Consider the following 18,655-nt stretch of genomic DNA (forward strand, 5'->3'; position numbering starts at 1 on the left):
TTCGAGGCCAGCCTGGTCAACAGAGTGAGTTCCAGGACAGCCAGGGCTATACAGAGAAACCCTGTCTAGAAAAACTAAAATAAATAAATAAAATAAATAGAAAAGAAAAAAAGAAAAGAAAATGAAGTATGGAAGATCCAGCATGTCCTTTCCTTTCAGGCTGCTCCCAGTCTCTTGCCGGTGAGATCCCCATCAGTGACCGCCTTCCCCTCTTCTCTCCAAACATCCACACGAACCTACTGGTCTCTCCTCCAACACCAGTTCCTCCTTAGAAAAGCCTCTCACAGCCTGCTTGAGCTCTTATGTTACCAAAGTATTTGGGGAGCTTTTGTCCAGCTCCAGGGCGGCAAAGAGAGAAGGCCAGTGCTCCATCTGCTGAAGTAATTCCTCAGCTCAACCAGGCTCAGACACCAGCAGTGAACTGTGGAACAGCAGCTACCAAAGCCATCTGGGTACCACACCTCCTTCCTCTCACCCTGAACCTGTCTGTCCTCTGACATGCAAGACCTTTCCCCTCCGCCTGGCTCCGGTGAGTCTCCTCCACCGCCTAGCTCCTTCCTGCCCTTCTATCTCATCATCTTGGTAAGCAGAGGTAGGAGGCATATAAGTCACACTATTTTGATGTAACCTTTTTTGTGTTGCTGGAACCGAACCCAGGGCCTCAAGGAGGTCAGGCAACTTCTCTATCAACAGGCACATTCTCAGCGCTTGGGATAACTTGAGGGGACCTCTGCTGTCTCTTGACTGCCCGGCCAGATTTATTTATTTATTTATTTATTTATTTATTTATTTATTTATTAAAAATTTATTTATTTCATATATGTGAGTACACTATCACCGTCTTCAGACACACCAGAAGAGGGCATCAGATCCCATTACAGATGGTTCTGAGCCACCATGTGGTTGCTGGGATTTTTAACTCAGGACTTCTGGAAGAGGAGTCAGTGTTCTTAACCTCTGATCCATCTCTCCAGTTCCAACAGATTTCTTTCTTAGCATTCAAGGCTTAACGCATCCCTAATCATTATAGGCAACTAGAACCGAGTAACTTCTATTACAGCTATGGATTTTTCTCTTCTTGTGTTTGGTCTCCCTGGCTTCTATCTCAGGATCACAGTGAAGATCCTGAGTAAATATACACCAAGGATATTTAAATTTCTTTATAATTAACAAGAATCACTTTGAACTAAAGCTGGTCATGGTAGCCCATGCCTGTAACCCCAGCACTCAGAAGGCTGAGGCACAATGATTGGCTTGGGTTTGAGGAAAGCCCAGTATGAGACCAACTGGAGCTACATTACAAGACACTGCCCTCCCCACCTGCACCCCCCCATCCACCCCTGCACAAGCAGCAGCAGCAGCAGCAGCAGCAGCAACAGCAGCAGAGCGTGAGTTCCGAGGACTAGTTTAAGTTACCTCCTCTACTGGCCTTCCTTGAAACACCCTAACTTAAAGCAATTTTACCAAACTTCTTAAGTCTAAAAAGTCTCTTCAGTGCTTCTTAACATAGACCTACCTCCTTGTATCCTTATAAAATGCCAATGTTACCGTTTCCTAACTCAAGTTTTACACCTTTTAAGCATCTGGCCTAATGCATCCTGGCTCCCACAGTGCTGTCCAGGATAAGCACTCCACATACTAGGGCTAAGAAGTCAAGGAGTTACAAGTTAATCTGGAGTATCCGCAGCGTAGCAAGTGAAAGCCATCTTCCAGCAGAACTATGACTGCACCCTTCTCATTACAGAAGGTTTCCAGTGAGGTGCTCATTTTCCCTCTACAATTTCATTGGTTAACATTTCAAGCCGGTAGGTTGTAGAGATGGCTCTGTAGTTTTAAAAGGCTGGCTGCTCTTACAGAGGACCTAGGTTCCATTCCCAGCACCCACGCAGTGGCTCACAACCATCTGTACCTCCAGTTCTAGAAGATCTAAGAGCATTGCACATACATGGTGCACAGACATACATACAGGCAGAACAACCATGAGCAAATAAACAAACACGGCAATTCTTGTCAGTTTACTGTTAAGGCCGAAATGCTGTTAATGGTCGTACATGTGTGTGCACATGTGTATTTGGCTGGATGTGTTTATGTGTATGTGTATGTGTGTATGTATGTGTATGTATGTGTGTGTGCATGTATGTGTGTATGTATGTGTGTATGTGTGTATATGTGTGTATGTGTGTGTGTTTATGTGAGTGCGTGTATGTGTATATGTGTGTGTGTATGTATATGTGTATGTATGTGTGTATGTATGTGTGTATGTGTGTGCATGTAAACATCAAACTGCCTTCTCCTTGAGAAGTCCTAGAAATGAGATCAATGGAGAATGAGGTTAAGCCATAGGTTTCTAAAATTATAACAAGGCAACTCAGATATTCCCTGCCAGATCCACCTACCCAAAGACGAGTCTGACAGGACTCAAGCCCACCTCAGGCTTAAAACCAAACGTCACCCCAGCAATCCAAGTGCCAAAATTTCAGTAACACAGCAGGGCACTCCCAACAGCCCACTCTATACAAAAAGCCTTCATTAAACTCGAGAGTTATATTTAGCAAAAATGGAACAGAAGTTATATTTAGATGAAATGACTTAAAAGAATTTTACCAAAAACAGCATGTTTAGACTGATCTGCAAAAGGAGAAAAAAAAAAAAGGGTTTTAGATTAGCTAGATGGCTCAGAGGGTAAAGGCGACTGCTGCCAAGCCTACTGACCTGAGTTTGATCCCTAGAACCAGCGTGGTAGGGGGGAACTGACTCCTACGCTGTCCTGACAGGGTACATGCCCCCCTCCCAAATTAATAAGTGAAATGTAACAAAGTGTATGAATCATTTTTATAAATAGAAGATAGGTTTTCCTTGGATGTTACATAAATTCCCCAAAACAACCTCCTGTGTGTGCTCAGAGATTTCTGTTTCTCTAGAGGAGCAGGAGGTGCACGTTGAGGAGGTCGGCAGTCCTCAGGAAGCACACTGTCGGATACTTACAGGTCAGCACACACCTAAAGCCCCGGACTGTTTCACACAGAACTGATCTGGACAGCCGGACAAAGACGCAGGCTTCAGGACAGCGATCCCTACACAGCATGCTCAGCGCCTCTCCCTAGACATGTCCCTTTCCTAGACGTTAGTAACATTTACGCTGTGGTCACAAAGTACTCTAGCAGTATGAAGCTGTCTTGCAGAACCGCATCCAATACTGTCAATTTGGCTCTACTCTACCTAAACAATGGGTTTTTTTTGTTTGTTTGTTTGGCTTTGGTTTTTGACATCCACTCTATTTTGTTTGTATTTGTTCTGGGGACAGGCTCTTCCTAGGTAGCCCAGGCTGTCCTCAGACTTGCAATGATCTCCCTCCTGTCTTTTGGATTATCAGCCAGTGCCACCCTGTGTGGCTTAACTTACATTTTCTTAGCAAAATGGTAGCCAACAATTTCACAATAGTCTTGTAAGCCTGCAAAGACTCCTCTAGAATGAAGGTATAGTCAGAGCCTGGTGGCTTATGCTCGTGATGTCATAAGAGGATCCCAGCAGTTCAAGGCTAGCCTGGCCTGGTCTGTACAGCAAGTTCTAGGTCAGCCAGGACTACACAGTGAGACCTTGGCTCATGTTTCCAAGTACTAGGACTAGTACGAAGTGTGACAGCGCTTCCCTTCTTCACAAGCCTCAGGTTCCCCAGGGGGATTGAAAGAGAAGCACACTCATAGTGAAACATCTGTAAACCTAGCACTCAAGAGGCTAATCCTCCTTAGATAGGAGGATCCAAGTTCGAGGCCAGCCTGGACTATATAGAATGAGACCCTGTCTTAAAACTTATCCCTTAGCCCAGAGAAAGGTGACCTCTGCCCTAAAGAGTCTCAGGAAGGGACCATTTCCTGGCAGAAAGCAGAGGAGAAAGCAGAGGTGACCCACGGAGAAGGACAGCCTGACTACATGACTGTCCAAGCAGCAGAGATGCCAGTGGTGAGTGCTTTGGCCTCCTGTCTGCAAAGCCAAAGGTCCAAAATAACTCAAAAACACTGCAGCCAGCATCCACTTTGACTTCTGGTTTTGTTTTGTCCAGAAATCTAGAACGGCCGAGAAATGGTACCCCACTTTTATACGTATAGGCCTAAAACAATAAAGTTTACTGTTGAATAATTTAAAGGAGAAACAACAAGACCTAGAAAGCAAAAGACAGATTGAATCAATCACACAGTCCAAGAATCTCCTTCCAACCTACTGGTTCCTGCCTTATCCCTAACTATCCACTTCCCTGGGAAACAGCAGAGGGCGGATTTTACCTGGATGACCACTTGTGTTCTTCCATGAGAATTGTGTTAACTATAATGATACTATCATCAAGAAGAAAATAATAATTTCAGCCATATAGTCCAAACAAGTGCTTAAATGGGTCCTAACCTGCTCTGCCCTACTGATGATGCAGCTCTAGGATAGGAACTTCCCTGCTACAACACAGTGAACTTTGTAACTGAGCAGGGCAGCATGTGAGAAACACCAAACACCAAGGAAGCCGAACTTACGATTTTAAGCCAGTTCATCAGGGAGATAAGATAGAGGCATGGGGGTGAGATGGGAGTCAAAGTCCCCAGGCCAATGGGCTAAGAGATGGGTGTGGAGAGCCAGCGAGATGGCTCTGTGGGTAAAGGCACTGGCCAGCCAAATGGGACAACCTGACTTGGATCATGGGAACTCACATGGCAGAAGAGAATACAACTGACTACCAAAGGTTGTCTTCTGTCCTTCAGGAAGGTACTAATCCTGGCATAAGACTCAGAAACACCCAAGTATGTACACACATGTACACACATGCACGAAAGAAAATGTAAAAATTAAAAGAAATGAGTGTGGTGTGGAGGAAATCTCCAGTTAAAGGGGAAACAGTCATATTTGGGATGTTTCCGATGACTTCTAACTTCCTAAGACCTGGCTCAGAGCTAATATATGGGCATAAGTGGCTCCTAATGATAAAAAACAGAGAAGAGGGGACCGAAGTGACTTAACATACACACACAAAGATATGGGAACTCCCTGCGCCTGCAAGGGAGGGAAGCTGGGGGTGGTCCCCAACATTTGCACACACCTTCACCTTGAAAGAGCAAAAGCAAAGTCCTAGATCAATATCCACTTTCAAAAGAACTTCTTGGGGTACTCTGAAGTGTATAGCAGGCCCAAAACTGTGAGGGTCTTTCTCTATCCCAGAGCCAAGGCAAGCAGTGTGGGTGTGATTCTATGCCCCTCTTCATCCATCAGAACATCCCCCAACCCCTAACCAGTGAAGAACACACACAACACACACACACACACACACACACACACACACACACACACACACTCTGCACGAACTATGGAGGCCATCCCGCTCCACTAAGTAAGGGCTCGAAATGACAGCAGGAACAACCCATTCAGTACCCAGATCTTAGATGGCAGCCCTTGAATATAGTCATATTTAAGATGAACTTTTATTCGAGCTCAGTTCCCTGAGGGATGCACTCCTGAGTAGACATGCCATACAGAGTCCAGCAGGGAGAATGAACCAACCAACTCTGGAAAGCTCTGTAGACAGAGGCAGAGACGTCGAGCAAGCCGCTGCACAGCAGGAGGGTGTGCACCCAGGATCTACCATCCAACCTAGCATCAGCACAGGAAACTTGGGTGTGGAGTAGCGGCTAGAAGGCCTGGCCAGCCCCGAACTGCACCCCTCATTTCGCAGGAGAGAGAGGCGGGAGCTCCTAGCTAGAGAGGGGTGAAGGAATCCGCCCTCATTTGCACATTGTCTGGGGCCGGGTCAATTTGCTTAATCACCGCTCTAAATGCCAGGCACACAGCACACAATGCGCTCCCATTAACAGGTTTAAAGTGTCGCAGCGCTCGCTTTAAATGAGAAAAGCCCGCAACAAAAGGGGGAAAAAGCCAAGTAAGAATGCCTTGGGTCGCCCTCCAAACCATCTCAGAGGAGTTTAAAACCCAGAGTTCTGCAGAAAAATTGAGGCCCTGGTGTGAGGATTGGGGGGTGGGTTCTGTATAATCCACACAAAATAAGGAGTTTGTACAGCTCACAGCAGCCCAGGGAACCGGCAGGTCAGAGGACATCTCAAGTAAGGATCCTCCAGGCCCTTGCCCAACTTTCCCCCTTGCCAAGGGGAAAGCTGACCAATCTCCAGGAAGGAAAGCGAGACACCCCCACCTCCAAAGGCAGGCACAAATCCAAGTTTTCCTTTGGTAGGAGCAAGGAATTTGGGAGGCTGGGAGGACCCACCAGGCCGCAATCTCCCAAAGGCGAGAAGTTAAAAGAACTTTACTTTCATCCGGTTACTGGCCAAAGCAGTCTCCTACTAGGCCACCACAGGGGAGTTTGACTCCGCAAACAAGTTCGGCCCAGGATGGCTCAGGCAGGAGGCCCCATCCCCCACACCACGGAAAGCCCGGGGGCGCATCCCGCCGAGCCTGACGCCCACCGGTCCCCCCACGGCCGGACTGACACTTACGGTGCGCGCTCCACCAGGAGACAGGGGTCCGTTGGAGAGGTACGGGCTGCTCAGGTCTGGAATCATCAGGAAGGGGTACCCAGGGTACGCAGGTCCCTTAAAGAAAGCGCCATCCTGGGGCCTTCTCACTACGGACAAAACCAAAGTGGAGTGAGGTCAGGGGTCCCCCAGAGTAGCGATCTGGAGGTCGGGGCGGGAATCCGGAACCCGAGCGCCCCCCGAGTGAGCCCCAGAGTGGCTGCTGCAGCGATGGGAGGAGAGCAGGGGCTCAGCCACCCGGACCATGGAGACCCGTACGGCCAATCGCTGATGGCCGGAGAGTGGAGAGTGACGGAGAAGGCACTTACCTTCGGCGAAGTAGTCGCGCGGCTTCTGGAAAGCGTCCCGGGCGGGCTGCGGGCGCCTCTCCGCCTGTGGAGGAGACACAAAGGCGAAGGCGGGTGAGCGGGAGCGGGACCCGGGTCCCCCAGGGGCTGACCCTAGGAATCCCTTTACCTCGGAGTCGGAACTACTGCTCTGATTCTCCGATTCGTTGACCAAGGAGGACTTGACCTCATCCAGATCCCTCTGCGCCGAAGCGCTGTCGCTGCTGGGCTCTTGCTCTTCGCCCCCCTCGTCCTGGAAGGGGATCAGCTCGTCGTTCGCTCCGAGGTCGTCCCCTCCACTGGTTGCCCCGGCTCCGGAGCCACCGCCTCCCCCGCCGGCGCCGCCACCACGGCCACCACCGAGCTGGGGCATGGTGGGGCCACGGGCCGGGGCCGCTGCGCTCGGAGCCCCGCGCCCTGCCTGGCCCGGCCCGGCGCCCCTCCCTCCCTCTCGCTGGCCCGGCTCCGATCGTTTGGCCGCTGCAGCGACAAAGTTTTGACAGGGCGTGGCTCCGTGGGAAGCGGGCCCAGCACCGCCCAGCCGGGGCAAGAGACACTCGGCTCCGGATCGTCCCGCAGCACGGAACCTAGGGCTCCACAACTAGCCGCCGCCACAGCCGCTGCCTGCTCGGCCCGGGCGTCCCAGCGCCTGGCCCGCCGGGGAGGGGCGATGGGGAAAGAGGGAGGGACCGCCCGGCGGGGCAGGGGGGCCGGAGGGAGGAGCCCCGGCTGCAAGCTGACACCCGCTCCTCTCGGAACCAGGCGAACTGCAGCGCGCGCACGCACACTCGCATTCACACTCGCGTCCTGCTCGCTTGCACCTTCCGGGGACTGCAACTCCCCTCCTCGTGCGACCACCTTACCCCTCGAACTTATCCAGATCCCCTCCACTGAACTCCAATGGCTACCCTGGGAAGTCCTTCTCGCACCCTCCCGCTAAGCCCGAGAGTCTGGCCCGCACTCCTTCCCATCTCCTAACTTTCTTTGCAAACAACCCCCAGAACTCCGCGAGGGTTCCCACTCGGCTCCCACCGCACCGGCAGGCAGCACTGCCCCCTGCGGGAAAGCTGAGAACTCGCCGATCGGCGGAGCACGACCACTCAGCCTGCAGTTCCTTAGAGTGCAGGATCCCATGAGCCCTTCTACTCAGCCGGATTTTGTGACACTTCGAAACAAGCCTAGCGGCCTTCCGTTCCCTTTCCTATGGTGTTCCAACACATTCCTGTCTCCAAACTGTTTTTGATCACTTCCTCTTAGTAAGGAACTACTGAAGTCTGAAAGATCACTCTCTAAAGTTGGAGAAAAGAGGTGTGAAATCCAATACTTACTGTCTTGGATTCAGACGGGATTTTAACTGTATGGATTTCAAGAAGAAATTATCACCCAGAACTCCCAAAGCTGATTAGGAAGCTGCCGTGAGCGCTAACAAGCACCATAAGCAAATTACCTAACCAGCTATATAGGTGAGGAACAGACTTGAGAGAGCATTTTGGGGCTAACAAGATGGCTCAGCAGGTACTTAACTCAAGCTCTGTGTCCTCGTCCGGTACCCACCTGGTGGAAATAGAGAACAGACTCCCTTCTAGTTGTCCTCTAGCTTCTATGTGTGGACCATGCCACGTGCATTCATTCACTCACAAGTTAAATATGGTTTAAAAGATGGAGATGGCCGGTCGGTCGGTGGTGGCGCACGCCTTTAAGCCCAGCACTTGGAATGCAGAGGCAGGCGGATTTCTGAGTTCGAGGCCAGCCTGGTCTACAGAGTGAGTTCCAGAACAGCCAGGGCTACACAGAGAAACTCTGTCTCGAAAAACCAAAAAAAGGAAAAAAAAAAAAAAGATGGAGATGATAGGCAGTATTTAGCACTCATGAGGTCCTGTGTTCAGTCCTCGGGACTAGATAGATTCACATATCCACAGTCAGCTAGGAAAGGGGGAAGTAACACCACTTGCAGTCATCTATCATGGGGACATTGGTGACAACATAAAATTTAAAATCAGTCTAGAAAGTCAGTATGAGAATCTTTTTAAATGTTTTAGACACAACTTAAAGCCAGGTGTGGTGGCCTGTGCCTTTCATCTCAAAACCTGGGAGAGGAGGCAGAGGCTGGTGGATCTCTGTGAGTTTGAGGCCAGCCTGGTCTACACAGTGAGGTACAAGACAACCAGGTCTGCCTAGAGAGACCCTTGTCTTTAAAAGCAAACCAGAAAACAAGCAAGCAAACCAGGACTTACACATGCGGTGTTTTCTCGAGTTGCCTTAGGTTGGATAAAGTTACAGCTTTAAGAAGGGGTGATGGAGAGAGCTATAGTTTATCTGCATCTTTCTACCCACAGAACCCACAGCAAGGAGCTGCACAGGTTGAGCCCCTGCTTAGGAGGATCAAGAATGGGTTTAAAGCACCGTTACGACAAAGATTAGTACATATAGCTTTCATTGTTTCATTTAAAAACATTTTAGGGGTTGGGCAGTGGTGGCACATGACTTTCATCCCAGCACTCAGGAGGCAGAGGCAGGCAGATCTCTAAGTTCAAGGCCAGCCTAGTTACAGAGTGAGTTCCAGGACAGCTAGGGCTACACAGAGAAACCCTGTCTCAGAAAACAAAACAGAAATTAGGTGACAGAGGCATGGCAGTTGCAGTGATGGCTTGGGGTAGTCCACTGAGCACGGAGCTAAGAGTGAGCCCAGAGCCCGAGGCTGGTCTTTGCTGCTCACAAGCAGTCTACTCCAGGCCTCCTCCACCATTTGGTCAGAGTCTCTCAATACTCACCCTCCCTCCTGTTATTACCTCAATATGTACCCTCCCTCATGTCATTGTATGGTATTTTGTGGAAGGTTTTTTTTTTTTTTAAAGTTAAAGTAATTGTATAGGAGGAATCTATGGAACTCTTATTTAAGAATATTTTTCCTGCCGGGCAGAGGTGGCACACACCTTTAATCCCAGCACTTGGGAGGCAGAGGCAGGCGGATTTCTGAGTTCGAGGCCAGCTTGGTCTACAGAGTGAGTTCCAGGACAGCCAGGACTATACGGAGAAACCCTGTCTCCAAAAAAAACTTTTCCTAGTGGGGCAGTGGTAGTGCATGCCTTTAATCCCAGCACTTGGGAGGCAGAGACAGGTGGATATTTCCGAGTTTGAATCTAGCCTGGTTCCAGAAGAGTCAGGGCTACAAAGAGAAACCCTGTCTCAAAAAAACAAAAACAAACAAACAAACAAAAAACACTTTTCCTGTGGTGTATAAACATATGATAAGCTCATTGTATTAATTCTCTATGACTGCTGTGATAAATCACTACAAACTTGATGGCCTTAAAAGAAAAAGGTGTTCTTACAGGACAGTAATCTCTCTACTGTTGTAGAGATACAAAATTAGTTTTACTGGGTAGAAATTAAGATGTTGGCAGCTGAGAAATAAGATGTTACCTCGATGGTAGGGAGCTTGGTTAGAATCTGAGACCCTGAGTTCAATCCCTAGTACTGCTGAAGGGAAGAGGAAAGTGGGGTGGAGAGGGGTGGGAATGGAAGAGAAGGGTAGGGAAGAAAAGAGAGAATAAGAAAGAGGAAGAATGAGTTGATGGAACCAGATGGCCTCTGAGGGTTCCAATGAGCCTCTTGCTAGCTTCTAGGGCTGTTAGCACTCTATTTTGGACCATATCTTGCTAACTTCTGTTATCTGTGGTCACATTGGAGCCCTGAAATGGCATTTGGAGACCATTCCAGTAACTCAGGATCACCTTTCTTCCAGGCTCCAATCCATAGCTGAATCAAATCTTGAAAGACCGCTTGACCTCATTCCTAGGCTCCGGGGAGTAGGCCGTGGGCCTGTCTGTCATCTTTGGGAGTGAGCTGTTGTCAGCCTACCACACCTGTCAACTTGGAAGAAATACAAATTGAAGCAACATAGAATAGACTTTTATCACCTATCAGATTGGCACAAGTCGAGAAGAAGCTAACACCCAGCATTGGCCCCCATAAGCAGAAGCACACAGGGCTCTAGGCGTGGCGTTGTGTAAGATTTCTGAAAGGAAGTTTGGCAATGCCTTGGAAAATCTTTAAAAGTGCAAATGCTTTGACTCATCCTTGTACTTCTAGGATTCAGTACTGAAGAAATAAACTGGAAGAGAGTGTTCACCATGATGAAAAGCTAGAAACAATTTTGATGCTCTTAAATTATCACATCAAATCATGGTGTATCCATTCAGGAGAAAACTCTGACATCGTGCAAATATGTTTATCAGTGTTCAAAGAAACGGATTACAGCAAGAAAGTATAATTGTTTTTTGTTGTTGTTGTTGTTTGTTTTTCATGACAGGGTTTCTCTGTGTAGCCCTGGCTGTCCTGGAACTCACTCTGTAGACCAGGCTAGCCTCGAACTCAGAAATCCGCCTGCCTCTGCCTCCCAAGTGCTAGGATCAAAGGCGTGCACCACCACCGCCCAGCTTAATATTTTTTTTAAAAATGTGGATGATAGGCATGATTGCACATGTGTGTAATCCCAGCTCTCCAGGCAAAGAGGCAGGAGGGTCATAAATTCAAAGTCAGAGGCTAGCTTGGGCTACATAATGAGTTGAAGGCCAGCCTGGGCTATGTAGTGTGAAAACTTGTCTCAAAAAAATAAATAGGGACTTAAGAGATTGCTCAACACTTAAAAGTTGTACAAAGGACCCAAGTGTGGTTCCTGGCACCCACAATAGCAGCATCACCTCCTGTGACAGAGTGCCAGGGGATTCGATACCATCTTCCAGCCTCTGTAGGCATCTGCACTAACATGCGCATACTATATCCTCTTGCCTCTATCTCCCATGTGTTATCTCGTCTACTTTATTCAGTACTGGGACCAGCCCTCAACATGATCTTTTAAAGATTTATTTTATGTGTATGAGTACACTGTAGCTGTACAGATGGCCGTGAGCCATCATGTGGCTGCTAGGAATTGAACTCAGGAAGGCCTGCTCGCTCTGGCTCCCCCCCTCCCCCCATGCTCCGGCCCCGGCTCGCTCCGGAGTAATACACTGTAGCTGTCTTCAGACGCACCAGAAGAGGGCGTCAGATCTCACTACGGGTGGTTGTGAGCCACCATGTGGTTGCTGGGATCCTTCGGAAGAGCAGTCAGTGCTCTTACCCACTGAGCCATCTCGCCAGCCCGATCTTTAACAGTACAACCAACAAGGGCGTTTGTCTTAGTTATGGTCTTGATTGCTGTGATTAAACACCATGACCAAAAGCGACCAGGCTCACAGTTCCACGCAACAACATCATCAAAAGTAGCAAGGAGCAGGAAGTCAAGCAGCGCAGGTGCCTACAGGGAGGCAGAGGCCATAAGAAGGTGGCTGTGCCGCGCTGGCTTACTCTCCTTTGCTTGCTCAGGCTGCTTGCTTATAGAACCCAGGACTGGGCGGGGGGGGGGGGGGGGGGGGGGGGGGGGGGGGGGGGGGGGAGGCCACCCAGGGAGGCCACCCACACCAATTACTAATTAAGAAAATGCCCTACATGTTCGCCTGCAACCTGATGTTTTTGTTTGTTTGTTTGTTTGTTTGTTTTTTCAAGACAGGGTTTCTCAGTGTAACAGCCCTGGTTGTTCTTATACTCAATTTGTAAACCAAGATGGCCTCTAATACAACAGAGATCCTCCTGCCTCTGCCTTCAGAGTGCTGGGATGAAAGGCGTGCACCACCCTCAACCGACTAACAAACAGATTTTAATGAATCCCCTCAACTAAAAAAAGAAAAAAAAAAGTGAGGGTATTTTTTGGTCATTCTCCTAAAATTGATGCATACATTCAATACAATGTTTAAAAAAAACTATCCCAGTCCATTAAAAACTTCACAGGTTTTTGTTGTTGTTTTGGTTTGGTTTTGGTGTGTGTGTGTGTGTGTGTGTGTGTGTGTGTGTGTGTACACATATATTGACAAGCTGATTCCAATAGCAGGATCCATAAGTCTTTTAAATATTTATTTTTAATTGTGTGTATTGGGAACTGCCCCTGCAGGTCTTTGGTGACCCGGGAGAGAAGGCCAGATGCTGTAAATGTCAGAAAGATTTGCAAATGACTGCATTATGAGGGGTCTTTCATATACAAAACAACCAATCCCAGACCCATTCACGCACCCCAGCACCCCACGCCATTGGGCTCTTACTTCCTTAGGCAAGGCGCCCTGTCCCTAACTTGCACAGAGCGGAGTACCGTCCCGACAGCTGCTTAGACTGGAGCAAGCTGCAGCTGCGCCTACAGCAACTCCACCTGCTTGACTGGTTCACCTTGCTTCCCCCCAGCCCTGAAAGCCACAGTAAAAGTTCTGCTCTGCCTTCTCCTCATTCCTCCTTCCTCCAGGCTGACTCAGGTACTTTCCCGTGTGTCTCCAGGTTGTGTTACGTGTCCCTTTCTTTTAGGTACTGTGAATCACAGACTATCTTTTCCGTAGCCTTTATGCTCTGATCTGTTGTCCTCCTGTACCTGAATAACAATAAAAGCTACATTTAAAAAAGAATATGCAGATTTCCCCAGGAGTCCCATGCTGGTAGAAGGAAAAGGCCTGGAGCAGTCAGAGGAAGAACTTGTCTCCCGAGAGGAGATTTTCCTCAGTTCTAAGCGCTCATTGGACCACTTTGCCGAGGATTTGCCGGGCTGAGGAATGAAGGGTCCACGCCTTGGCCAGACTGCTTACTTCACTTCAGGACTCCTGAGATGGACTTGGGTGGTCACGTATCCTCATTGTTCTTCCCACTGTGGCTACATCGAATAAATCTTATTTATTTGCACTTCACTGTTGTCTCCAGAGGGCAGGTCCGTGAGTGAGCACTTGAAGGCTCCTAGGGCCCTGGGCTCTGACCCTACTCTGGTAACAGTTTTTCTCTGACCCCGACAACTCCAGTAATAATCACGTGGGAGAAGGATGAGGTCTGAAGTAAATTCTATCTGGCTGAAAAGCCGCGTTTGCACTTTCCAGCGTATATTGGACCCAAGCATCATGGCCTCTCAGCTCCAGTAATCTGCAATTGAGTTTCAGCCAGTCTACTGCTTGGAGTTCCTTCCCTAGCCCACTCCTGAAATAAATCAAGTCAAAGGAATTTCACAAGATGATGTATATTGGCTGAAGTTCCTCTGGCCTGGAATTAACCTGCACTAGCCAGCCCCGCCATCTATCCAACAGACTTACCTTCCCCCTGTCGGGTTTCCTCAGTTGTCTCTTTTTGAGTCGGTGAACTCCAGAGTCCCCGCCCAGCATCCAGAAGATCGCTGTTCAGCATTTTAGATCCCAACAACCCCAATCGCCCAATCGCCCTCCCTCCCTCCACCCACCTCGGTTTAATTACTTAATTAATAATACTTCCCACCTTTATATTGAAAATTGGGGGGTTTCCCCCCAAATACTATATCCCGATTATGGTTTTCTTGCCTCTGTTCCTTCCCTCTCCAGTTTCTCCTCACCTCCCTCCTATGCTGATACAGTCCTTTTATGTCTTTTTAGAAAACAAATAGGCCTGGTATGGTGGTGCTTGCCTTTAATCCCAGCACTAGGAAGGCAGAGGCAGGCTGATCTCTGAGAGTTCCAGGCCAGCCTGGTCTATTAAAGCAAGTTGAGGACAGCGAGGGCTACACATAGAAACCTTGCCTTGAAAAAACAAACAAACGCTGGGCAGTGGTGGCACACGCCTTTAATCCTAGCACTTGGGAGGCAGAGGCAAGCAGATTTCTGAGTTCGAGGCCAGCCTGGTCTACAGAGTGAGTTCCAGGACAGCCAGGGCTACACAGAGAAACCCTGTCTCGAAAAACCAAAGGGGAAAATGAAAAGAAAAAAAAAAATAAAAAGAAAAAACAAACAAACAAGTTGATTAATAAAAAGACGGTATGAAGGAGACAATTTTGGAAGAGAGCTGGTACTGGAGGAGAAAGAGGGAACGAGAAAGCAATGCAGGGTGACTAGGATCAAAGCATGTTATGTGCACATAAAAAATATCACAATGTCATTCATGGCTTCATAGCTGATATAGTAACAGTGAAAATCAATTCAAATGGTAATTAAGTGCTTGTATAAATATCTTTTAGAGGTTATCGTATTCTCTTATATACCTATTCTTATGAAATAACACATTTCAAGTGAAAATATGACCAATATATTGATCAAATAGGTAAATGCTACCTGCTAGTCCTAAGCAATTAGAAATTTTAGCTTAAAAACTTTTAGGATAACTAGAATCTTTTAAATATATTATTTTTTATTTTAAAATAAATATACATTTGTATATAAAAATAATAACATGGGGGATAAAGGATCATAAGATGCACATGAATCCTTAGGTTAAATCCCCAGTACGAAATAAACTTGCTGTGGTGGTCCATGCCTGCCATGCCGTGCCAGCTCTAGGGAGGGAGGAAGAACATCTGAGATGGGTTCTAGGAACTGACCTCAGATCTTCTGAAAGAGCAGCTGTCATTCTTTCCACTGAGCCATTGCTCTAGTGCCCAAAATACATAAAGATACATTTCAAATTATCTTTCTATAAATAAATATTTTAAGCCAGGCAGTGGTGGCACATGCCTTAATCCCAGCACTTGGGAGGCAGAGGCAGGCGGATTTCTGAGTTCGAGGCCAGTCTGGTCTACAGAGTGAGTTCCAGGACAGCCAGAGCTATACAGAGAAACCCTGTCTCGAAAAACCAAAATAAATAAATAAATAAATATTTTTAAAATTATTGTAATTTAAAATATGTTTTAATGAAAAATCAATAGAATAAAATAAAATATGTTTTAAATTTAATTTAAATGTGTAAGCATTTTTTTTCCCTGGTTGCCTGTATGTATATTGCATTCAGGGCAACAGCTGGAAACCACTATGTTCTGGATGCTGGGAACTGAACCCAGGTCAGCTGCAAAAGAAGCAAGTGCTCGTCACCAATAAGCCATCTTTCCAGCCCTCAGAAATTTATGTATGTGTACATATATATAGATTTATATACTTATATATATTATGTATATATATGTATATATATACATACATACAAAGAGAGTTTATTTGTTTGTTTTTCAAGACAGGGTTTCTCTGAGAACCCCTGGATGCCCTGGAACTTGCTCTGTAGACCAGGCTGGTCTTGAACTCACAGAGATCTTCTTGCCTCTGCATCCCAAGTGCTGGGATTAATAGTGTGCACCAGTTGGGTGGGGGGGGCATATAAAATTTTATAGCAGAGAAACACTGTCTTAGTTAGAGTTTTATTGCTGTGAAGAAACACCATAACCACAGCAACTCTTCTAAAGGAGAGAATTTCATTGGGTCTGGCTTACAGCTCAGAGATTTAGTCCATTATCATCATGGCAAGAAGCATGAAGAAATATAGACAAACATGGTGCTTGAGCTGAGAGTTCTAAATTTTGATCCAGAGGCAGCAGAAGGAGACCGTACTCCACAATGGACATAGCTTGAGCATGTTTGATTGAGACTTCAGAGACAACACCAACAGTGATACTCTTCCTCCGACAAAGCCACACCTGCTCAAACATTGTCACACCTACTCCAACAAGGGAATACCTCCCAATAGTGCTGCTCCCCATAGGCCAAGCATTCAAACACATGAATCTATGGGCCATTCCTATCCAAACCACCACAAACTCTCTTTTCTTTAAAAAAAAAAAAAACTAAAATAAAGAAATAAATAGCCGGGAGGTGGTGGCGCATGCCTTTAATCCCAGCACTTGGGAGGCAGAGACAGGTAGAATTCTGAGTTCGAAGCCAGCCTGGTCTACAGAGTGAGTTCCAGGACAGCCAGAGATACACAGAGAAACCCTGTCTCAAAAAAAACAAAACAAAACAACCCCCCCAAAAAAAGAAAGAAAGAAAATATAAAATAAATAAAATAAAGGCATGTGCCACCAATGCCCAGCTATGTATTTTAAACCATACAAATCCATAAATTAAAAAAGCCAACCCTTGGGCTGGTGAGATGGCTCAGCAGGTAAGAGCACTGATTGCTCTTCTAAAGGTCATGAGTTCAAATCTCAGCAACCACATGGTGACTCACAACCACCCATAATGAGATCAGACGCCCTCTTCTGGTGAGTCTGAAGACAGCTACAGTGAATTACACAGGAGCAAGTGGGGCTGGCAGAGGTCCTCTCTCTTTTGCATAGGCATTATTAGCAATAATCATGCCACAGACTCAACACTATGCAGTATTGAAATTTCCTCTGCTGAATACACGAGTCTGTTACATTTTAATTTAGCATCCGGCAAATTCTCAGGGTATGAGCAGAAGGCAGATAGATTCTTTGCCAAAGTATCACATAGATGTCCTCTGGCCCACTTACTAATATTACTCCTCTGGGAAACCTCTTGAACCACGCGTTCCTGTATACATTGCCATCAGCACCACTGTTTCCCTGGCTCCTACTAAACAACCCTTTCAACCTGCTTACAGCATTCAACTGTTTTTCTAATCCAAGCTCCAAAGTCTTCCACACCCCTTCAAAATGCAATACAGGCTGGTTCTTTACAGTGACAGCTGGCTCTCAGGTGCCAACTTCTGAAGTAGCTACTTTTCAGTTATGGTGATAAAATACAATGACCAAAGCAACTCATAGAAGAAAAGTTTACATCTGTTTATGGTTCCAGAAGAATAAATTCATTGTGGCATGGCAGCAAATGGCAGGCAGGCATGGTGGTAGGAGCAAGAAACTGGATATCACATCTCAACCACAAACGCAGAAGGCAGAAAACATGGACTGGAAGTGGGGGTGGCCACTCACCGCTCACCCTGTGGTGTGCTTCCCCCAAAACTTCCCCATATAACAGCAGCAACTGGGAACCAAATAGGTTAATGCCTGAGCCTGTGCGGGACATCTCAAATAACCACCACACGTGGAGATCTGCTCTTCTTTATGCAGGTAAATGTCCCTGACTGACATCATTATGTGTTTTCTGGGGATTGAACTCAGGTTCTCATGCTTTCAGAGAAAGCCCTTTGCCTACTGAGTTCTCTCTCTCCGGCCCCATATAGAAATCCCTTAAAGGAGTTTGCTGTACTTTAGATCTAGCCATGTGTTAAAGACCCAGTCCTTGTGTTGGCACTGGGGGAAGTGGTGGAGCTTAGGGGAAATAGACTAGGACCCTGGTGCCTTCCTTTTCACATCCCAGCCATGGATGAGCCATTTTCCTCTGCCACCTGCTTCCCACATTATATGCTAGGTTTCCCAGACCCCAAAGCACCTGATCACAGGCAAAAAGCTAAACAACTTTGAGCCAAAATAAACCCTTTCTGTTTATAACTTGACTATCTTAGTATTTGTTACAGTATCAAAAAGTCAATCAATACTTTTTTTTTAACTAGAAAGTCAAGTACCATGGTAATAATAATGAACAAGTACAAAGAGCTGGATATGGGCTCAGATCTGTAATTCAGCTCTTTCAAGGCCGGGGCAGGGGAGTTGCTGTAAATTGGAGGCCAGCTCCACAGAAAGAAAAAAAGGAAAACTCAGAGCATCTGGGGATGTAGCTCATGGTAAAGTGCTTGTCTAGTATGTGTGAACCTTGGATTTATTCCCAAACAATAAAAAAAAAAAATCATAGGAACAGAAGGGTTTATAGAGTCTAAACTCACCCACCAACATGTCTCTTCCCACCCCCTTCCTCCCACAGTCCTTCCCGCCCCTCCCCAGTGTCCTGAGAGCTGAGAGGGACAGGAAGCCAAAGCAGTGCCCTTGTTTTGAACTTGTAAGTTTTAATCAAAGAAGAAATTCAGAGCTGGGTAATGGTAGCACATACCTTTAATTCCAGCACTTGAGAGGCAGAGGCAGGCGGATTTCTGAGTTCG

At 47.0% G+C, this 18,655-nt stretch overlaps 1 protein-coding gene and 1 pseudogene across 2 annotated transcripts in view; both read right to left on the reverse strand.

The window, feature by feature from the left end:
* The window catches only part of Tcf7l1 (transcription factor 7 like 1), a 167,357-nt gene extending 159,836 nt beyond the window's left edge, over positions 1-7,521 (reverse strand). The window contains exons 1-3 of one of the 2 annotated variants that reach the window (XM_031382204.1): positions 6,981-7,521; positions 6,833-6,896; positions 6,486-6,613 (exon numbers count right to left, since the gene is read on the reverse strand). In XM_031382204.1, coding sequence (XP_031238064.1) covers positions 6,486-6,613; positions 6,833-6,896; positions 6,981-7,223 — 435 coding nt within the window. In that variant the 5' untranslated portion in view covers positions 7,224-7,521. The remainder of the gene's footprint in view (positions 1-6,485; positions 6,614-6,832; positions 6,897-6,980) is intronic. The other variant, XM_031382203.1, reaches the window with a different exon arrangement.
* LOC116099092 overlaps positions 1-18,655 on the reverse strand; it is a 135,846-nt pseudogene that overhangs the window by 98,063 nt on the left and 19,128 nt on the right.

This window comes from Mastomys coucha, unplaced genomic scaffold (genome assembly GCF_008632895.1).
Source record: "Mastomys coucha isolate ucsf_1 unplaced genomic scaffold, UCSF_Mcou_1 pScaffold20, whole genome shotgun sequence".
NCBI classification, from domain to species: domain Eukaryota; kingdom Metazoa; phylum Chordata; class Mammalia; order Rodentia; family Muridae; genus Mastomys; species Mastomys coucha.